Source organism: Copadichromis virginalis, linkage group LG15 (genome assembly GCF_057382275.1).
Source record: "Copadichromis virginalis isolate Kocher_CV1m ecotype Utaka linkage group LG15, C_Virginalis_male_GT1.1, whole genome shotgun sequence".
Classification (NCBI taxonomy): Eukaryota; Metazoa; Chordata; class Actinopteri; order Cichliformes; family Cichlidae; genus Copadichromis; species Copadichromis virginalis.
Window position 1 is genome coordinate 2659892 of NC_140632.1, and position 20002 is coordinate 2679893.

Below are 20002 nucleotides of genomic sequence, written 5' to 3' on the forward strand. Positions count from 1 at the left end.
TCTTTAAGTAGTCTTCAGGAACAGTTCTCCAGGCATTCAAAGCTCTTCTTTGGACATTTCAGCCTTTTGTTCTGTTCTCTGTCAGCATGATCCCACACTGCGTCAGTAATATGCAGGTCTGGGCACTGGGGAGGCCAATCAATGACTGATGGTGTTCCACTGTGTGTTTTTCTATCTACAGAAGCTATTGCCAGTCAGATGCATTCCAGATTGCACTTCAAGGTGGATCAAAATCTCATGATGTCATGGTACTGAGTCTGGGAGCCAGTGTTTGTGTTTTTCTGGGTTTTGTATATTCTTCGATTTAGTGTTTTCCATGGTTTAGTCTCTTGTAGTTCTAGCTCCCTACGTTCTCCTGTATTTAGTGATTTCTTGTTCCCAGATTTGTTACTGTGCCTCCTCCTGTGTTCCACGTCTAGTTAAGTTTTCATGTCTGCTCTTCCACAGCTCTGGTGTCTAGTCTGCGTTTCTGTTTTTGTTTCCTGTTTCCAATTTTATTTGGATAGTTCCTTGTCTTGTGTATAGTGTGTTCAGTTTCTGTGTGTGTGATTAGCACTAGCTGTGTTTCCCTCCTGGTTTCCATCCCCCTGGTTTTAGTGGTTTTTTTGCTTAGTTTTGTGAGTGTGGACGCTTCATCTCTTTGCTCTTTAATGCTTTGCTTCTTTTATTGATTTTATTGATTTTTATGCTGATTTTTTCCCTTTTTTCCTTATGAGGTTACCTGTGATAGCTTCTGGACACTCATAGATCATTAGGACTAAAGTGTTCTTAACAGAAACAGCAACATTTTTATAGTTACCTTATCCTCAGCGCTCCGTGTGTCTGTGGCCTAGACACAGCTGAAGCCTGATTACAGCGTCTGGGCACCGAGCAGCCTCAATAGCCTGGAAAGGGGCTAACCGCTAGGCTAACTAGCAACAAGATGCCTTCCCTCTCCACAGATGACTACCACAGCCTCCTGCAGAAGATTGCAGTACTGGAGACAAAAATTCATCGCTTAGAAGTAAACGTGGAGGTAAATGGACTGTGTGGAAATGAAACAACCTTGCCTTTGATTCAAAACAATGGCGATGAGCAAGCTAGTACACAGCTAAGGAGCACAGATAACATGACCAAGAAAGTAGACTCTGTGCATTATTATAAATCCTCAAGTGATAATCCCCCCTTGGACTGTCTTGGTGCAAAACCAAGACATAAATCATGTCTCCTGGAAGGGGGAGGACGTACCACAGGCAGGGCACAGCAAGCTGAATTCTCTGAAACCGACTGGCTTTCACTTCCTACGAGACAGAGAAGCTCTTCTACCCCTGTATACGGGAGGAAACAGGACTGGACAACCGCGAATAGGAAGAATAACAACAAACCTCCAAAACAACTGAATGTGAAACTGCAGAACAGATTTGCTCCACTATCAAAGGACCCTGGATCTATATCGGACAACCATCCATCTAAAAGTAGCGAAGTAAGGTCTGAAAATCTGCTGAATAGCAAAAGACCACAGGGAAAGCTAAAGGCTAGGCCTGAAACTCTGATTGTGGGTGACTCTGCCGTAAAGGATGTACAAAGGATGTGCGGTAAGAACACTAAAGTCCTCTGCTTTCCTAAGGATATGGTCAACAACCTGAAGGAGAGAATTCTTCAAATTGCAGATGAATATCCAACTGTGACAAACATTGTTCTGCATACAGGGTCAAACGATGTGTCCAAACAACAGTCGGAGGTTCTGAAACGGGACTTTACTGGATTATTAAACACTGTAAACTCTCTGAATGCAGCTGTATTCATCAGTGGACCTGTACCGCCGGTCAGAGGAGGAGACGAGAGATTCAGCAGGTTGTTTACACTGAATAAATGGCTTATATCAGCATGTGCTGACCACTCAGTGCATTTTATCAACAACTTTAATATTTTTTGGGAACGCAGGCATCTGTTTAAAGCAAATGGATTTAATTTTAACAAGTCAGGGGTGAAACTGTTCACCTCCAACTTGTTTTATTCCATACGTCATCCATCCGTGCTTGGTGCCAAGGCTGAGATAAACGAGGAGTTATCTCATAAAGAGGAACAAACAGTACTCCAAGAACAGACAAAGCCCAGCAGAAACCTTGAGGAGGAGCTCCATTTGCCCCCACCCGGGAAGAGCCTCAGAAAGGAAAGACATCTAAGGCATCTGAGGAAGAGCCTCAGAAAGGAGAGACATCGAAGGCAAGAAGAGGGGTCCCTATTTGCCTCCAACTCTCTCAACAATACCAACGACCAGGACAAGGGACCACGACCTTCCCCAGTCCCCCAAACCCCTGACAGGCCATCACCCTCCTCCCCCTCCCTTTCTCCCTCCTCCCCACACCTGAAATTCACTGAGGAGATGATGGAGCGGGTCAATGCTGGGCTCAGATCTACCCCCCGTCCCAATCCCTTTTTGTCCCCCATAAACCCCCCACCAGAGCGGCCAAAGGTTTGCCATCGAGCCCCACCCTCAACAGAGCAATCGAAGTCACATTGCCCAGCCTCGCCCCCCTTAGTTCCTCTTCATGCCCTGTCTCCGCAGTCTGATGTGTGATATGTGAAGGGTCCGGGCTGTGAGGATTATGGCAGTGGTGACCTTTCCCAGGAGAAGCTGGGACCCTGTTTACTAGAAGGTTTTAAAATTTCTGTACTTTTAGGTGACAGGAGACTTGTGGCCTGGTCAAAACACAGAGAGCTGCACTCTAAAAGATCTTTAAATATAGTAAACATACCTTGTGTGCCACAGACTGCTCCCAAACACGAGGGGACAAGTAATACCTCTAAAACACTTAAGTTGGCTTTATTAAACGTTAGATCTTTAGCTGGGAAAACATTTTTAATTAATGATTTAATCACTGAGCACAGCCTTGATTTTATGTTTTTAACTGAAACTTGGTTGGACCAAAGTAACAGTGGAGCTGTTCTCATCGAGACGACCCCTCCTAACTACAGTTTTATCAGTGAGGTCAGGGCGAGCAGGAGAGGAGGAGGGGTTGCTGTCTTATTTAATGAATCATTTCAATGTAAGCAGCTATCTCCTGGAAGTTTTCAGTCTTTTGAATATGTGGCTTTACAGCTGAAGGCCCCATCCAAAGTTGTGTTTCTTAATGTTTACAGGCCTCCCAAATACTGCACAGACTTTTTTAATGACATTAGTGAACTGCTGTCTGTGATCTGTGTTGATTTTGACTGTGTAATTATTGTTGGGGATTTTAACATTCATGTGGACAACCCTCAGGACAAAGGGACTAAAGACCTGAGTAACACTCTGGGCAACTTTGGGCTGACTCAGCATGTAACAGAGGCCACACATAATAGAGGACACACTCTTGACCTACTGATCTCCAAAGGCCTGAGCATTTCAAAGGTTACTGTGTCTGATGTGGGCCTGTCTGATCATTACTGTGTTTTCTTTGAAAGTAAAATCTCAGCCCACACAAATATATCAACAACAGTGATCACAAAACGGTGTATAACTGAACACAGTAGTGCAATTTTTAACCAGGTCTTCCCATTAACACCTGACCTGTCCAGAGGGTCAGTCAATGAGCTCGTCAATAGCTTCAATGCTAACATGTTAAATGTAATGGACACTATTGCTCCCATTAAGGTGAAGGTTATCTCAGGAAGGAAAAAGTCTCCATGGAGAAACTCCACACTGGTGAAAAATGAAAAAAGAGAGTGTAGGAAAGCTGAGCGCAGATGGAGAAAAACAAACCTCCAGGTTCATTATGACATCTATAAAGAGAAACTTCACAATTATAATTTACAACTGAGGAATGCAAGGAGGTCCTACTTCTCTGACATCATCACTAAAAACAGCCATAATGCTCGGGTCTTATTTTCTACAGTTGACAGGCTAACAAACCCTCCTGTGTCAGTGGCAGCTGAACTTCATTCGACCATGGCCTGCAATGACTTTGCCAAATTCTTCACAGACAAAATCCAAAAAATTAGACAAGCAATTGGTACATCAACAGCAGATCCAGGATATGTACTGTGTCCACCAAAAAACTGTTTAAACATCATGAAACAGTTTCAACCTATTAACAGCAAAGACCTGGAGGACATCTTAGGTAAACTGAACTCCTCCTCCTGCTGTTTAGATGTCCTGCCAACAAGTTTTTTCAAAAAGGTCTCAAAGACTTTAGAGTCAGACCTGTTACAGATCGTCAACTTTTCTTTATTATCAGGTGTGTTTCCAGAATCACTAAAAACTGCTGTAATCAAACCTATACTGAAAAAGGACAATCTTGACAAGACACAAATGAACAACTACAGGCCGATCTCAAATCTCCCATTTTTAAGTAAGATCATTGAAAAAGCAGTTTCTCAACAGCTCAGTTACTTCTTAAAACAGAATAATTGCTACGATGCCTTCCAGTCAGGTTTTAGACAGAACCACAGCACTGAAACCGCTCTGACCAAAGTGTTTAATGACATATGTCTGAATACAGACAGTGGAAAAATGTCAGTCCTAGTTTTACTGGATCTCAGTGCAGCATTTGATACAGTTGACCACAACATATTACTCAAACGACTGGAGAACTGGACAGGTCTTTCAGGAACTGTACTAAACTGGTTCAAAACATACTTAGAAAACAGGAAATACTTTGTATCAATAGGTAACTTCACATCTGAGCAGACAAGTATCACATGTGGAGTTCCCCAAGGTTCCATCTTGGGACCCCTTCTGTTTAACATCTACATGCTCCCACTGGCACAGATTATAAACAACAACAAAATAAACTACCACAGCTATGCAGATGACACACAAATATATATCACAATGTCACCAGGAGACCGAGGCCCTGTACAGGCTCTTGGTAAATGCATTGAGGAAATCAATGACTGGTTGTGCCACAATTTTCTCCAGCTAAACAAAAACAAAACTGAGGTAATAGTCTTTGGCGCCAAAGAAAAACGATTACAGGTCACCAGAGAACTTCAATCTATACACCTAAAAACCACAAACCAGGCGAGAAATTTGGGTGTAGTGATGGATGCAGACCTAAACTTAGAAAAACACATTAAGACAATAACAAAGTCAGCTTACTATCACCTCAAGAATATTTCTAGGATAAAAGATCTGATGTCTCAACAGGACCTGGAAAAACTAGTCCATGCATTCATCTTTAGTAGGCTTGATTACTGTAACAGCATCTTTACAGGTCTACCTAAAAAATCAGTCAGACAACTACAGCTCATTCAGAACTCTGCTGCTCGAGTCCTCACTAAGACCAAAAAAGTGGACCACATCAGTCCAGCTCTGAGGTCTTTACACTGGCTGCCTGTCCGTCAGAGGATAGACTTTAAAGTTCTGATGCTGGTCTATAAAGCTCTGAATGGTTTAGGACCAAAATACATCAGTGACCTCCTGACCCAGTATGAACCTTCCAGATCCCTCAGGTCATCTGGATCCGGTCTTTTATCAGTTCCCAGAGTCAGAACCAGACACGGAGAAGCTGCATTCAGCTTTTATGCTCCTTATATCTGGAACAAACTCCCAGAAAGCCTCAGATCAGCTGAAACACTCAGTTTATTTAAATCCAGGTTGAAGACTCACCTGTTCTCAGCTGCATTTGAATAAAGCACCAAATCCACACTTTTAAGCTTAAATTTCAAAACTTACATTTAACTACTGATTTTATCTACTGTTCTGATTTTATCTGTTTTGATTTTATATACTGTTTTGTTTGTTTGTTTGTTAATTAGTTAGTTAGTTTATTTGCTTGTTTTAATCAATTTTAAATCATGCTTTTTATTTGTTCTTGTTTCTAATGTCTCTGTAAAGCACTTTGAATCACCTTGTTGTTGAATTGTGCTATACAAATAAACTTGCCTTGCCTTGCCTTAGTTTCCCCAGTTTGGTTTGAAATCCGTGTTTTTGTGTTTCTGCCAAAATAAACGGTACACTTTCAATTTAAAATAAGATTCTGTTTCCATCGTCTGCCTTTGGGTTCACATCTATCTAATCAGCTGGAGGTCAGATGCATCAGGTCCTGTGTGAGGTTTTTGCTGGATTTTCCTTTTCTTGAGGATATGACTTTCAGATACGACTCATCAGCAGCAGATACCCTTTAAGGCCAGCCACTTCTTCCTCCACTTGTTATTTTGTAATAACAGTTATTTGAAATAACCTTGCCGGTGCAAAAATACCATTATATGCCTGTCAAACTGTGTAATCTTTCTTTCAACTAAAGAAATGAGGACAAATTATGTGTTTTTGTGGCAGGCTGCTAGTAACAAAGTGCCTAAAGATTTAACACTGGTTCTTTGCTGCGTTGTCCTAGCAATGGGTCCAGAGGAAATAGATCACATTTTACAGCTGCACTTTAATGCAACAGGTGAAATAACCCCTGCAGTCACGAGACACTCTTTTTGTGCTGTGGTAGACTGTGTTATATTGTTCATGTTATTTTCCTCACACTTCAGATCTTTTCAAGTTAACATTTGGTGTTAGACGTACAAATAACAAACTCAAAGGTAAGCAAAGAGAATCTGGTTTGTCTCCCAAATTATAGACTTTTCTGTGTGTGTGTTTTTTTTAAACTCCATAAAAATCCCCCAGATTGCTCTGCGTGTCTATAAAACATCATGCATACATAATGTCATTACCCAAGGCCATATATTCATATTTTATGTCAAGATTTTTAATTATTTTAACACTTTTATGACCTTATTCGATGATTATGAACTTACAGGAAGAAATAAACAGGTTCATTAGCTCTTTTTCTACTACACTGCCTCTACCCGCAGCTCATTATCAGCTCTTTTTAATGCGAGGGACACAACAGATGAAAACATCACTTTCACTACAAAGCCTAAACTTGGCTTGTCTGAAAGTGGTGCACTGTGAGTTCTCACTTTATGTTATATTCACCTTGCCGTCCTTCAGAGAGAGATCCTGGATATAGCTCTTTGTGGACAGAAAATTAAATTCACTTGCAACTCCTATTAACATTTCACTCAAGCCACAAGTGTGATTATGGCTGTTCTTAACCATCCCTCAGTCTGGTATCCATATATCTGTCTCATTCCTCTTTTTTTCCCCCTGAAAATCCTACTTTTTACTCTGCTATCGCACTGGGGGCTGTGCCGGTGATTAATCAAAGCAGCGAGCTCTGACACATGGCTAAATTGGCTGCTCTAATCTGATATATAACATGGGCTGTAATGCCGTCTAACACAACCAAGTCCTCTGGAGGATCTCACCTAATGCAGAGATTGTGTTGGGTTCGGAGCTCAAGGCGAAAGAAGTTTCGAGCCCCTTTCTCTAATATAATCTTCTTCTAGTACTTTCTGTGTATTTGCCCATGTTATGAGGTCAGAGAACATCCAGATAGCGGTAGGTAAGGGGAAATGGACTCAGTAGCTATCTAGAGAGAGATACGACTTTTATCCTGGCAATAAATCAATGCTTGTATTAATATATTGAGATGGTTTCCATCATCTCGCTGTGGGGATGCAGGAAAAGCTGGAATACGTAGAATCACTGCAGCATTGCAACATTTGAGCTGGTATAATTCACTGTAAGTATGCACAAGTTGTATTTTTTGAAGCAAAGCAATTTCATTACATCAAAGCTAGTTTCACTAGTGTTACGAAGACTGTAGTCAACTGAGAGATAAATGGTTATGCAAATGAATTCATGTTTCCCTATTTGTAGTTGCTATTTTAGGTTTTTTAGTTTTTGTTTGTAATTGACTGAAGAGTGTGTCAGTTTTTGCAAAATGTGAGTGAACAGTCAAGCGAGCAGTTCTGCAGTTTTGGCCATGCTTTTGGATTTTGGTTGCATTTATGTTTCTGCACTGCTGTCAGATTCACTTTGTCCTGTTCATTTATATACACATATAATATATCCATGCTCTGTCACCTGCCGTTCTTCGTCTACTGTGCAGTCAAGCTTTCCAGTTGTGTTTCCAAGTATTTTTCCTTGTGTCATGTTCTGTCTCAGCATGTTCACTAAAGATTTGGATTTTATCCAGATTAACGTGACAAGAGTTTGTCCACGCCTTCGTGGGCTGAGTGGGTACCAATCAAGAAAGAAGCCTGTGCTCCAAAATCAACAGTTTTCAAGTTCGACTAAGCTTGAAGCTGGGTCTGTGCCATGAAACCAATGAATTTAAATGAACTCTACCAAATGTGCTAAGAAAAAAACAAATGAATATCCAGCCAGAATTATGCCAGAAACTTGTTCATGGCAAAAGTGTCTGGTGCTAAGTGACACAAATATCAGTGTGGATGTGTGTATGTATGCTTTTGACCCTGTGTGGAGTGGAGAAAATCCAAAATAAATTGAAAGAGTTGCTTTTCAAATTCATTAAAGATGTATGGCGTGCAGTCATTTCAGCCTGGAAAAAGCACAGTTCAAAGAAATCATTAGAATCCAAAAATCCAAATTCCATCCATGCCCATGGTGAGTGGATGTAAACTTGATGTCTTTGCATTAAAGATGCAATTTTGTCTTTAATTCTTTTGGCATTTTAAAAAGCTGACTACTGCTTAAAAATAGAAAAGTCCCAATAGCAATAGAACAAAACAAGATATGCTTCACTGTGTATTACATAAGTAAATATTGCACAGTTGTAATTCTCTTTTCTTCTGTATTTATTACTCTGTTTCTGACCATGTTTTAGTTCTCTGCCTATAAATTTATACTTTGTACCGTTCAGCCAAAGGCAACACGGTTTGAGCTGAAGCAGAAGTTCAATTTTTTTGACTGAAGCCATTTTTTTCTTGTGTATTTGTGTGTGTATCAGAGAAAACAGGACACCAGTGACATGGCAGGACCACTGTGCCTTCTCAAAGCACAGAGCTGATTTAACAGGGATGTTAAACATCTGTGAAAGTTCAGCACAGATAACTTAAAAACACAAAAACAGACATTTCAACCTTTATCCGTCTTTTTTCTTTCATCCTTACCTGAGCGACCATCTCTCTGGATATCCACATGATGCCAGGAGCCCTCATTGACCTTAGCCTGCGTTGCTTTGACCTTGATAGTCCCGGAGCCCATGTCTAGCAGCAAGTAGAGCCCTCCATCGAGCAACTCCACTGCAAAGAAGTCCACCTTGTTGTTCTTCTGGCCCTTCGCGTCCCTCCTGTCCTGAGGCTTACCGTGGGTGAAGAGGATCAGCCCGTTGGGTTCAGAGGTGCGGAAGTCGAAGGAGATGGAGCCCACGCGCTTGGTGTTCCATTTTGGCAAGGCCAGGTAGGATTCCGGGGTCTCGAAGTTGATGGGGTCGAGGGTGGGAACGTTTTCGCACTTGAAGACCACGTCACCCTGGAGCTTCATCTTGGGGTCGACAATGCGGGCGAGGCGGGAGAGCTCCAGGCGGATATCGTTGTTCTTGTACACCACCTGTGGAAGATATATGAGGGAAACGATCACCAAGAATCCTGTACGATTACTGTACTTTCTCGTCCTTTTTCAAAGCTTATTTCCAATGTTTCAGTATATGAAATGATTTGCCGGTGCAGCAACGGTAAATAACTTCTATGGAAATGAATTGCAGTTCATTTCAAAGTGCAATAGTATAGCATCATGTTGACATTATTATATACTGCAAATTAAAGGGCAGCTGGATCATTAAAACTAATATATATGTAAAGCTTTGATTGTCTCAGTCATTTTTCTATTCCCGCTTCAATTCATCTATGACAAAAAGGAGATGCACGACTATTTCTTTTGGGCTTGATTGAACACCTACTCACTGACTGAACTGTGAGACGTGATGGTTAAATTATTAGCGAGTCATTTCTTGTAATATTCAAAAAGACCAGCCTTGATAAACCGAGGGTGAAACCCCACAGGAGGATCTGTGACAGTGTGAGAATATATCCAATATCATATTTATTTACCAGCAATAAATTTTCACCAACCCTCTAATCCATCAAAGTAGAAAGCAGCGCCACATTATAGTCAAATACAACAAAATACCACAGATATGGGCTGCAGAATATTGTCAATTGGAATCCATTGATGCAGAAAATTAATGTTTTTTTTCCCTCTTTTTTTCTGAGGAGGAAGAGAGGCTTTTTCGGGTATATAGGGCAGTGTATGCGCAGGAAACAGCAACACTGTTAGAGCGAGCACAGCTGTCAGCCAACAGATTGTACTTCTGTGGGATTACTGATAATCCTGGAAGATTTGACAGTAAATCAACACAGGTGACCCAAGCGCTGAGGAGGACTGAGGAGGGGAGCGGGTGGGGTTGAGAGGGGTGTAATGTGTGTGTGTTTGTGTGTTAAGGGGGAGGCAACAAGCTCCAACAACAAGCTAGTGAGAACAAGGGCAGCAAACATGTCAAGACACAAGTAAAAAGGTCAAATGGGGTCCTGTGTGTGTGTGTGTGTGTGTGTGTGTGTGTGTGTGTGTGTGTGTGCAGATGTCAGTGCAGTTAATGACCACATGTAATCTCCTGAACATGAACACAACAAAATACGCTCACTGTCAAGCTTTGTTAATCCACTGGTTATGTACTGTTACAGGTGATTTGACTTTCAAATACACAGTAAAAGAAACCCTCTGAATTAAAAATGAACATTTATACAGAATAGCAAGAGAAAACAAAAGTACACTAACAAAGAAAACCAAAGCCAACTGGAACACAACGCAGCGATTTAATTGAGACGTTTACTGTAAAAATGAGAGTTCATGGGGTATAGACCTGTGGCTTTAACTTTCAGTAAGAACACAAACTGGAAAAAGGTGCCTGAGATACATTTTGGGAATACTGGTAGCCGCCAGTGCTACCCCTCAGCCTTTAGTAGATACACCTATGTTATCAATTTCAAACTCTGACTTATTGCATTCAAAATCTTGCACCGCCGGGCCGTCTAGCAGCGTGACAACAACACCCCCACAGCCTTTTACAGGTGAGGGTTAATAAGAGGTTTCTTAGATTACTTAAAACTACTCAAAAACTACTTGATAACCAGGCCCACCCAGTCTTAAATTTTCAATCTAATCAAAAGCAAAGGTTGTGTATTTGTTTTAAAAAATTATTTAAAAAAACCATTAACAACACAGGCTGGTGGCTATAAATTGCAGATGCTATCTAGTCATATGCAAAGTGTTAAGGCCACTGTGTAACCCACCTGCCACTTAGACACAAACGTCAATAGCTAATAGGTACTAACTGCTTCCTAACAGCAGTTTTGATTATCTTATATGTCAATAAATACACTTATATAAATATGTAACTGGCAAAGAAATAATTAATATGTAATAACTGCGAGTAGTTTCAAACTGCATTTCTATTACTGCGCCCACCTTTGTGATGGAATGCTAAAAAATTGCAATGCAAGCAAAGGTACAAGTAACATGTATGAAAAATACATAAAAATAAAATCCAAATGCTTATCTGTCAAACACACAGTCCCCAGTACTTCCAATATAAAACAAATAAAAGCAAAAGCTTATAAGTACGAAGTATTTTCTAGAAACTGTTTGGTGCTTCAGACATGACTTAAACGAATGCTTTTGTGTACACTGGTTCACTGTCATGGCTTACTGGCACACTTAATGGAACTGGGCCATCGTTAATTAATCCCGTGCTTTTTTTTTTCTCCTTTTACTGCAACATGTCAAAATCAGGTTTTTTGTCTCCCATCCTGCCAAAAACAAGAAAAAATACATTTCCTCTTTTAATTTGCTTCTGTATTTATTTCTTTTTGCATTAATGCCCCTGTTTACTTAGCCATGCTTTTATTTCTTTGCCAATTTATTTCCTCAGAGTTATTTATGTCTTTGTGCCTTTCTGCTTCACTACACAAACGAGGGAGAGTGTAATTCGAAGTACGCCACAGGGTCAAGTCCTCACGTATTGGCGGAACAGAAGTGAGCACGAAGAATGCATGGCATTTTATTTATTCTGGATGTTGGCAGCTTTGGTCCTCCGTACTACACAGAAGAAGGTTTAGGCAATAAATCAAACAGTAAAAAGCAATAAAGTGTTTGCATATGCTAAATATGCTAATATGACCCATGGCTTGGGGGGTCGTTTCTGCCCCCCACTCAGTTCTGAGAGATCTGAGAGATTTTTTTGTTTGTGTTTTTTTGCTCTCTGGTAATTATCAATCAGCAGCAGCAACATTTGTTGCTCTGCTGTACTTACCCAAGTAAATGCAACGCACGTTCTGAGATGATGATAAGCGCCAGATGAAAAATGGGGGATGATTTTGAATTTCTTTTTTTTTTTTTAATACTGAAATGCTGCAGCCGCCCTGTAGCTCTAACATATTTGAGCTTTAACCATCATTACTGATCTCTCTGAAACACTTTTTTACCATGTTTTCGTCTGAAGCCCGATACCTTGGATTCCAATTCCGGCATGCTTAAGACCACTCTTGGGCAAGAGAACAAACTGAATATTACATGAAAAGAGAAAGAAGAAGAAAGAGGTGCTTTAATGCTACTCATTTGCAATGAAGAACTTTTTTCTTTAATAGTACAGGGATAGTGACTGTGCAGTTCTTAGATGTAAATTGCTCAAACTTGCCAAAGTTCCAAGGCACTATGTCTATATCTTTGAGAAATAACAAGTAGACATGGAAAGAGGAATTAAGCCCTGAGATTCCTTCTTGTTTCTATCCGAAGAACAACGGTTTGTCTTGTGCTCTGAAAACCTCAGTTTGTTTAACTCATGACTAACTTGCCCTCCGGCTTCATTTTCTTGACAGTGTGAAGTCTTTACAAACTCTCCGAGGCGCAGCGGTGTTGTTCGAGGGTGCGATAATCTTCCAATCAACCATCCCTGATCTGTTTTGGAATTATGATTTCGTCCGTCCCGCTGCAGGCTGATCGATAATGTAATCGAAATTTTGTTATAACAGAAGAATGGACTACTGCGGCTATACACGCTTCATCTTTCCCTTTGTTATTGCTGTGCTTTGTTACGCTATCTTTTAGCCAACAGCCTTATGGGGCTCATTCATAATGCACGCACAGGGGGACTGTAACAGCTCCATAAAGTCCAGATCCTCCACGGATTGAGTATTGATTGGGACACAGTAAAGCTACAAGAAGAAGGGTACAGAGCAAGGGTAGGTTGGTGGAAGTGTAAGCTTTGTGCACACAAACAGGCATGTGTATGCGTGCATACGCGCGCGCGCGCACACAAACACACACACACACACGCTCTCCTCCCTAATCTACTTTAGATGAGTGCTCATGTCCTTTCAGCCCCAAACACAGCTGCTGTCAGCTGCTGATTTACCCTAGTGTTAATGAAGGAGCAGGATAATTCCAGTGAAGTGCAGTGAAGACACACAACAACATTCACACACTTACAAAGACAGCCTCGCAGGGGGACATGGCAATTTGTTCAAGTGTGCACACACAGACCCACAAAACCAGTACATTCTTTTGGATGTGAACAGATCCAAACGCACAAGCCGCCATGTACACAGACATGCACACAATCTGTTTGTCGAGATGGTCAAAGTGCAAAGCGGAAAGCAAACAGATGTTTTGTCACACGTGCATTTAACATAGGCAGCGTGCAAATGTAGCATTGTGATTCTCAAAGTAACAAAGCATGACATTTCTGAGACACGTCTTTCAAGAAATAATGAATTGGTAACTCCGTGGGGGAGAGATTTTATGATTTGGGCGAACCCTTAATGTGGCAAAACTGAGGCACAGCGCTTCAGTTTGTTGACATGGTGCATTATTCATTGCAGCATCCACAGGGAGGTGTTCCTGTTTGGGCTGTCACATGATCTTGGTCATGGAGTCATTACTGACCCTCCTGTTTAAAATACTGTCCTCTGGCTGCGTGCAGGGATGACATGACAACCATACAAATGATGGTAACACATATCACATATTATCATAAATAACTGTGCAGTTGTCCTTTTTTTTGCAGTGCATACCGTTCTGCACCAAGCACTCGTATTTTATTGTAATTTTAGTTCAACTAATTCACCAAATTTGACTGTAATACTGCAATTATTCCTCATTTTAAAATGTTGGTATTTCATTATTGTTATCGTTTTTTGACCAAGATAACTGTGAAGTGAAGATATGACATTGTGAAAGCCCTGTCTCTATGGCTACCCCCCCTCAGCACTATTGACAGTTACACCTGTGGGGATCGTTAGTCTCTCACTTCCTTCTGTTGCAGCATCAAGTCAAATAAACAGTCAAAAGTGGCACCATAGCAAAAGCAGTACAAGTTGAGTGGTTTAACTGCATATACTGTACATCACACAGGAGTGTTTTTCAGCCTTAAACATGACGGGACATCACTTTTAACAGAAGTCTATTTGCTTTAATGTTATGAGGACATCTACAAGAATTTTATGAAGAACCGAATGCTGACGACCTACACTTAGTGCTGTGCTTGAACACATCCTGTGTACACACTGTGCTCATCAGAGGTGCTTTAGAGATGCTTACTGTTAAATCAGTCGTATCCCTCCTGTTTCAGGGCAACACCCAAACCACCCACCTGTGCCATGCAATCCTTCCTGTACTGCAGCATGCTATCACTATTACAGTTTAAGCACATTTCACTACTCGTGTGCAGCATAGAGGACTCTCACTGACTCTGACCACAGATTTTAACCAATGTGTTTTTTAGTTTTTTAAAGCTTACTGACCTAAATCCACTCGGCTGTGTCATCTGTCAAATACTGAACCTGAAACATTTTATCTATGATCACACTTTTGCTCTTCAGCTGATTAAAGCGTTGCAGCACTGTACACTTTGGGCTTGCGTCACACAAGCTAATCTCCGGGTGCTTGAGATTCTGGTATTTTTGTTAACATTTTTTTAACAGTTTTCTATATCAATTGCGTCACAGTTAACATGCACATTTTTGTTATCCCTGTCAGTCAATGATCTTTAACAAGTGTTAACATCAATATTTTTCAATACTTCTGCATCATTACTCATCAAAGAATATCAGGGTACACTGAAAAAAAGTAAATTGGGTGGTTGTTACATTTACAAAAGTCTAACTTGTAGTTTGAACAAAATAGTTTCACGTTTCTATGGTGGACATAATTAAATCATGTAGGATCTGCATGAAATTCAACAACTTAATTTGTTCTTGTTGAGATAACATGATGCAATCTAGTGAGACTAGTTAGTTGCCTGGACTCACAAAATTCACAACATCACACAAGATTTCCAACCACAGGAAAATCACCAGGGTTATAAGAGGCAAACAACTATACACACGCCATCTGTATGCTACTGGTATTTATTGTGGTTTAACCTGTCGAGGACAAAAAGGAAAAGCCCTGTAGTCATAGCTTTGCTACTTTTGTTAAGCCTGGATCGACATCTCGGTGGCATGGTGGTGGTTACCTCACAACAAGAAGGTCTGGCTGTTTGCAGTGGCTTCTCTCTGGGTACTCTGGTTTCCTCCCACAGTTAAAAGTCATGCAAGTATTAGGGTTAGGTTAATTGGTAAATCTAAATTACCCATAAGTCTGAATGTGAGTGCAGATGGTTGTTAGTCTCTATGTGACAGAGACCACCACCATTTATAGGTCATTAGAAATGGTGGTGGGTTGCACCTTACAAAGTCTGCACAGGATCATCATGTGTGAAATACTTCAGCAAAGTCTGAAGCATGGAGTCGTGAACTCGATTTCTGTATTGTATTCATACATAACAAGTACAGAATTTCACCCGTGTTACCAAATGGCTCCAAATAACTAAAAAAAAACGACATCTGTTTTTAGCTGCACTCCTTCAAAAGAGTTACAAAACAGATCTAATTTTATCGACTCTAAAAACATCATTCCTCTCAAATGCTCGCCGTTATCATAGCCACAACTGTGCTCTCCCCGAGCAAGTGGTTGTAGAACTTAAAAATATCTTTCAGCAATTTTATTTTTATCACATTATATAAGATTTACAGGTAGCCTGTGTTTCGGGCGCATAAGGTGCTTTGTACAAAAGGTGTCACCTGGAGCCAAATCCTCTAAACAGAAACTGTTTACCAGTGGCACAGCTTAGCCCTGTGGGGGCGGGTGATGGGAAAGGTGAAGGTATTCCATTAAAGTCTTCTGTTTGCACCCATCCATCATTGTTCCCCTCGAAGGAGATATTAAAAAAAAGTCAAATTATTAAAAGGACAGGGTGACATTTGCATTTGTAATAGAGGGAAAGAAGCACTGCCTGAACATACAGCAGTGAATAACACAAAACTGATGACGACATCGTTTCTCTCAAATGTCAAATAGTGGTCTCTTGCCCCTTCTCTTTTTCTCACTTACTCATCATACTCTCCATGTCCATCCATCCTGATTTTCTCTCCTCTCCACCTGCACTTCACTTCTGTTCTCCTACACTCTGTCACCCACCTCCTCTCTTTTTTTTTAACACTCCCACTTTCTAGCCTGACATACTTGCTTCCCTGATTGTTACTCAACATCCTCTTTCTCTGCTTCCACCTCTTGGATGCTGCTCCTCCTCTCCTGACAGGGTTGACACTGTATTCCCCAGCCGCCCCCATAGTCTGCCACTACGCAGTGCCGCCCTGTGCTTGAAGGGGCCTGGAGTGAGAGTTCAAAAGGGCTGCAGAAGGCACAGACTGCACGGCACTACCAAACATCAGGCTGACCAGAGTGTGCCCGCTGGCCAGTCGGTCACGTGATACACCGCAGCCCACATGGCGGAACACGAGTGTGGGTGGGACATGTGTGCTTGCATCGTGTATGGATGAGATCCTATGTAGCCTACGGGCGCAGATGAGTGCAGCGAAGACTGAACAGGACAGGGGTTGTGATGGCAGCACGCAGGCATCTCTTTTGTTATCAGACAAGAAAAGGAAGCATTTGCTCGCTGTGGCGACACATGTCTCCACCAGCGTATTCATCAGCTTAAAAAGGTGTTCTTTGAAAAAAATTTCTAAAAAGTCTCAGAATGAACAGAGACCAACATTCCTGCTTCACCAGCATTTCAAAGTGCTCGAGCCAGACATTACACACGCAGACAGAAACACTGACGCATCTTGATCTGAGCAGCGGGCCAAACTCAACTGAATCATTCCCTCATTATGTGGGGATATTGAATCCACAGGAAGAGGCGGAGGGGGCAGGAAGGAATAAATACGGACAACAAGAGAGAGGCTGAGAGACAAAGGGATGATACACAGGGAGCACACGCAGGGGAAATGCACACATGCGTACAATGTGGGACTAATGGAACAATCAAAGAAATACCTTTAATGAATAAGAGTATGAAAGGGAGATCAGGGTGCCACTTGTGAGCAATTTGCACGGTGCTGAGTAGCAGCTGGCATCGTGCCCACTTAATGGAGCTATGTATGATGAACACTTGAGCATCACACGACACTACCACTAACCAAACACACCGTGAATCACTTCGTGATTCTGTGCACCTAACACTCAAGTGCCAGCTAATGCTGAGTCACGCTTGTTGAGATAATAATGGAAACAAACATTTTATACAACCGTCCCCGCGTCGTGGCTCAGGAAACATGCAAGCTATTTATCGGCTCAAATTTGCTTCTTTAAAAGCTCGGTGGCGTTTTTCAGAGACAGTGTTTGGGGTGTTTCCAATTAGAAACTAGCCGATGACCGCTGATGAAGATTTAACAGCTAAAAAGATATTTCCTCGACAAGTGGTGGAAGGACAGAGAATAATAGATTTGCATTGTCCGTGTTAAGATTTTAAATGGATCCTTGTCTCTTTATGTACCAACAAGGACCTCCTAGCAAACGTGTAGATTTTATTTATTTTATTTTCTAAAAAGGGCAAAAATATTTCCGAAATCCAATCTTGCTATGGAGTACAATATTTTATTATATTGTATTGTTCTTACTGTTATTGTACTATTGTAAGGTGATCTTGAGGGTCTCAAAAGTGCCTATAAAAAAGTTATTATTATTATTATTATTATTATTATTATTATGTAGAGGCCAAACCCCCCAAACAGAGTGATCCAGCTTCAAGTAGTAAGTATTGCTCGTTGTCATTAATCACTTTATTTAAAATGGGCGGGGGAACTCTTTCACGCTTTAGCACTATTATACTACACAGTTCATTCATATACTTTTCTATTTTTTTTAATGTATAAATAATTTTAAGCAGGGTGGACAATTTTGGGAAATAAATGACTGACTGAGGTTTGAGATACGACAAGTAATCATAACACACATGGCTAACGAGCGCCGGTTTAGCTCAAGCAAGATGAGCAGGCGCCCTGACAGTGGGCGGCGCGGGTTCAACTCCTACCCATGGCCCTTCAGTTTTAGGGGGCAGGGTTAGCTCAGTAGGTGGAGTGTCTGCCCCATGAGCGAATGGCTACCCTGAAGTACCCTTGAGCAAGGTACCGCTTTTACACTACTCCCCGGTAGCCGCCCACTGAGTGAATGGGTTAAATGCAGAGGACTAAGTATTTTCCTACAGGATTAATAAAGTATACATTATTAATAAAGTATTGTGGGCTTGTCATTTTTGCCTACATCTGAAGAAGGGTAAGCACGCTTAGGTAGCACGGCTCCAGCACTTGCTGTATTTGAAAACCTTTGCTGACTTGGTGTGACCTCAGTGGCAAAGATGTAGAGACCAGTCATCGGGTTCCTGACAGCTACTTGCTGCTAGTAACGTGCATTCCCCAACCGTTTGGCAAGTGGTTGCAGGAGGTCACAAAGAGGGTGCTGCACCAAAAACCTCCTGGTGATTGCTTTGGTCACTGGCAGATCGCCATCTTACAATACTGTAAGACTTTGATCAGTGGTTGTTGATCAATGGTCATGACAATTTGCATAATCATGATGAAGGAACTGACCTCCCAGCCTATTGTTCCTTCAGTGGGCGGGTTTCAGTCATTATGCAGATGTACTGTTTCTAAGGTTGGGGAAACCTGCAGTCACCTGGATGAGTGACGAAACGTTTCTCCCACTGAAAACGTCCAGATGAACAGAATCAACTTTAGGACGATGGCAGATTAGTTTGCAGCAGTAAGTCACAACGTTTTACTCTGAAGGTGAACGTTCTCTGCTTCTGAAGCAATCATAAGGTTTTTGTTACTGAACACTGAATAGCTCTTTTCATGCTTTGTACAGTGCTGTCACCTTATTTCACTTACAAACTGCCAGCAGCCACTCAGAATGCACACGTGTACCTACTGAATACCTTGTGTACTGGCTCTCAAGGTAATGCACCAATGGTAATGAAATATACCCAGAAATCTACAATCAGATTAAGCAAAAACACAAAACCAAACTCAGCTGCAATCCTGGAGCTCAGCTGATCTTGGTGACAGCCACATCAGCTCCCACATCCATTCTGCAAATCTCACGAATCTTATAAAGAGCAACATTTAAGCTGCTTTAGCAATTTGCACAACTGCAAGCCACTTTGCAGCTCACATCCACACCAGCTCCTCTTTAATGCTCCTCCTGACTTAATCAGTGTCATAGCTCTTGCCAAATACTCGTCTTCTTCTTTCGATTATAGCCGTCTTGACTGAAATCCAAACAATTATGCCAAACTTGCAGAGCACAGGAGACACGTTTGTGTTCACAAATCAATATTCAATTAATGAGTCAAACACTGAACTGCAAGCTTTGGAAAAAACACAGTGGGTCCAGGTACATTCCCTGATATCCATCACACAGGTCAGATATTACTGTTATCCACTTTGTGTTGCTTTGATACAAAAAATTCGAACTGTATTTAGACTACCGGTAACGCTGTAGAGAGACTTGCTTTGCAGCAAACTGGCCAAACTGCTCATTTATATCTCATGCTTTGTAAAGTATTGTCAAGAACTAAACATCAACAGATTTTCACAGGCTGCAAAAAAGACAATATACATACTGATGCTCATTTTTCATGGAAACACGACACAGCTAGGAAGAGAATTTTTATAACAGGATGTGTGCTTTGGTTACTTGGATCATTCCTTCTTGCTTCATGCCAGGTAGCCCATTAATGCATTAATTAATCTATAAAAATAAAGTAGAATAAGTCCTCTTCTCTCTACTGTGTATCGTTTTGGC

At 41.3% G+C, this 20002-nt stretch overlaps 1 protein-coding gene across 2 annotated transcripts in view; it reads right to left on the reverse strand.

Annotated features, from left to right (window-relative positions):
- nrxn3b (neurexin 3b) overlaps nucleotides 1-20002 on the reverse strand; it is a 318352-nt gene that overhangs the window by 220671 nt on the left and 77679 nt on the right. For both annotated transcript variants that reach the window (XM_085431332.1, XM_085431331.1), the window contains one exon: nucleotides 8932-9370. In XM_085431332.1, coding sequence (XP_085287458.1) covers nucleotides 8932-9370 — 439 coding nt within the window. The remainder of the gene's footprint in view (nucleotides 1-8931; nucleotides 9371-20002) is intronic.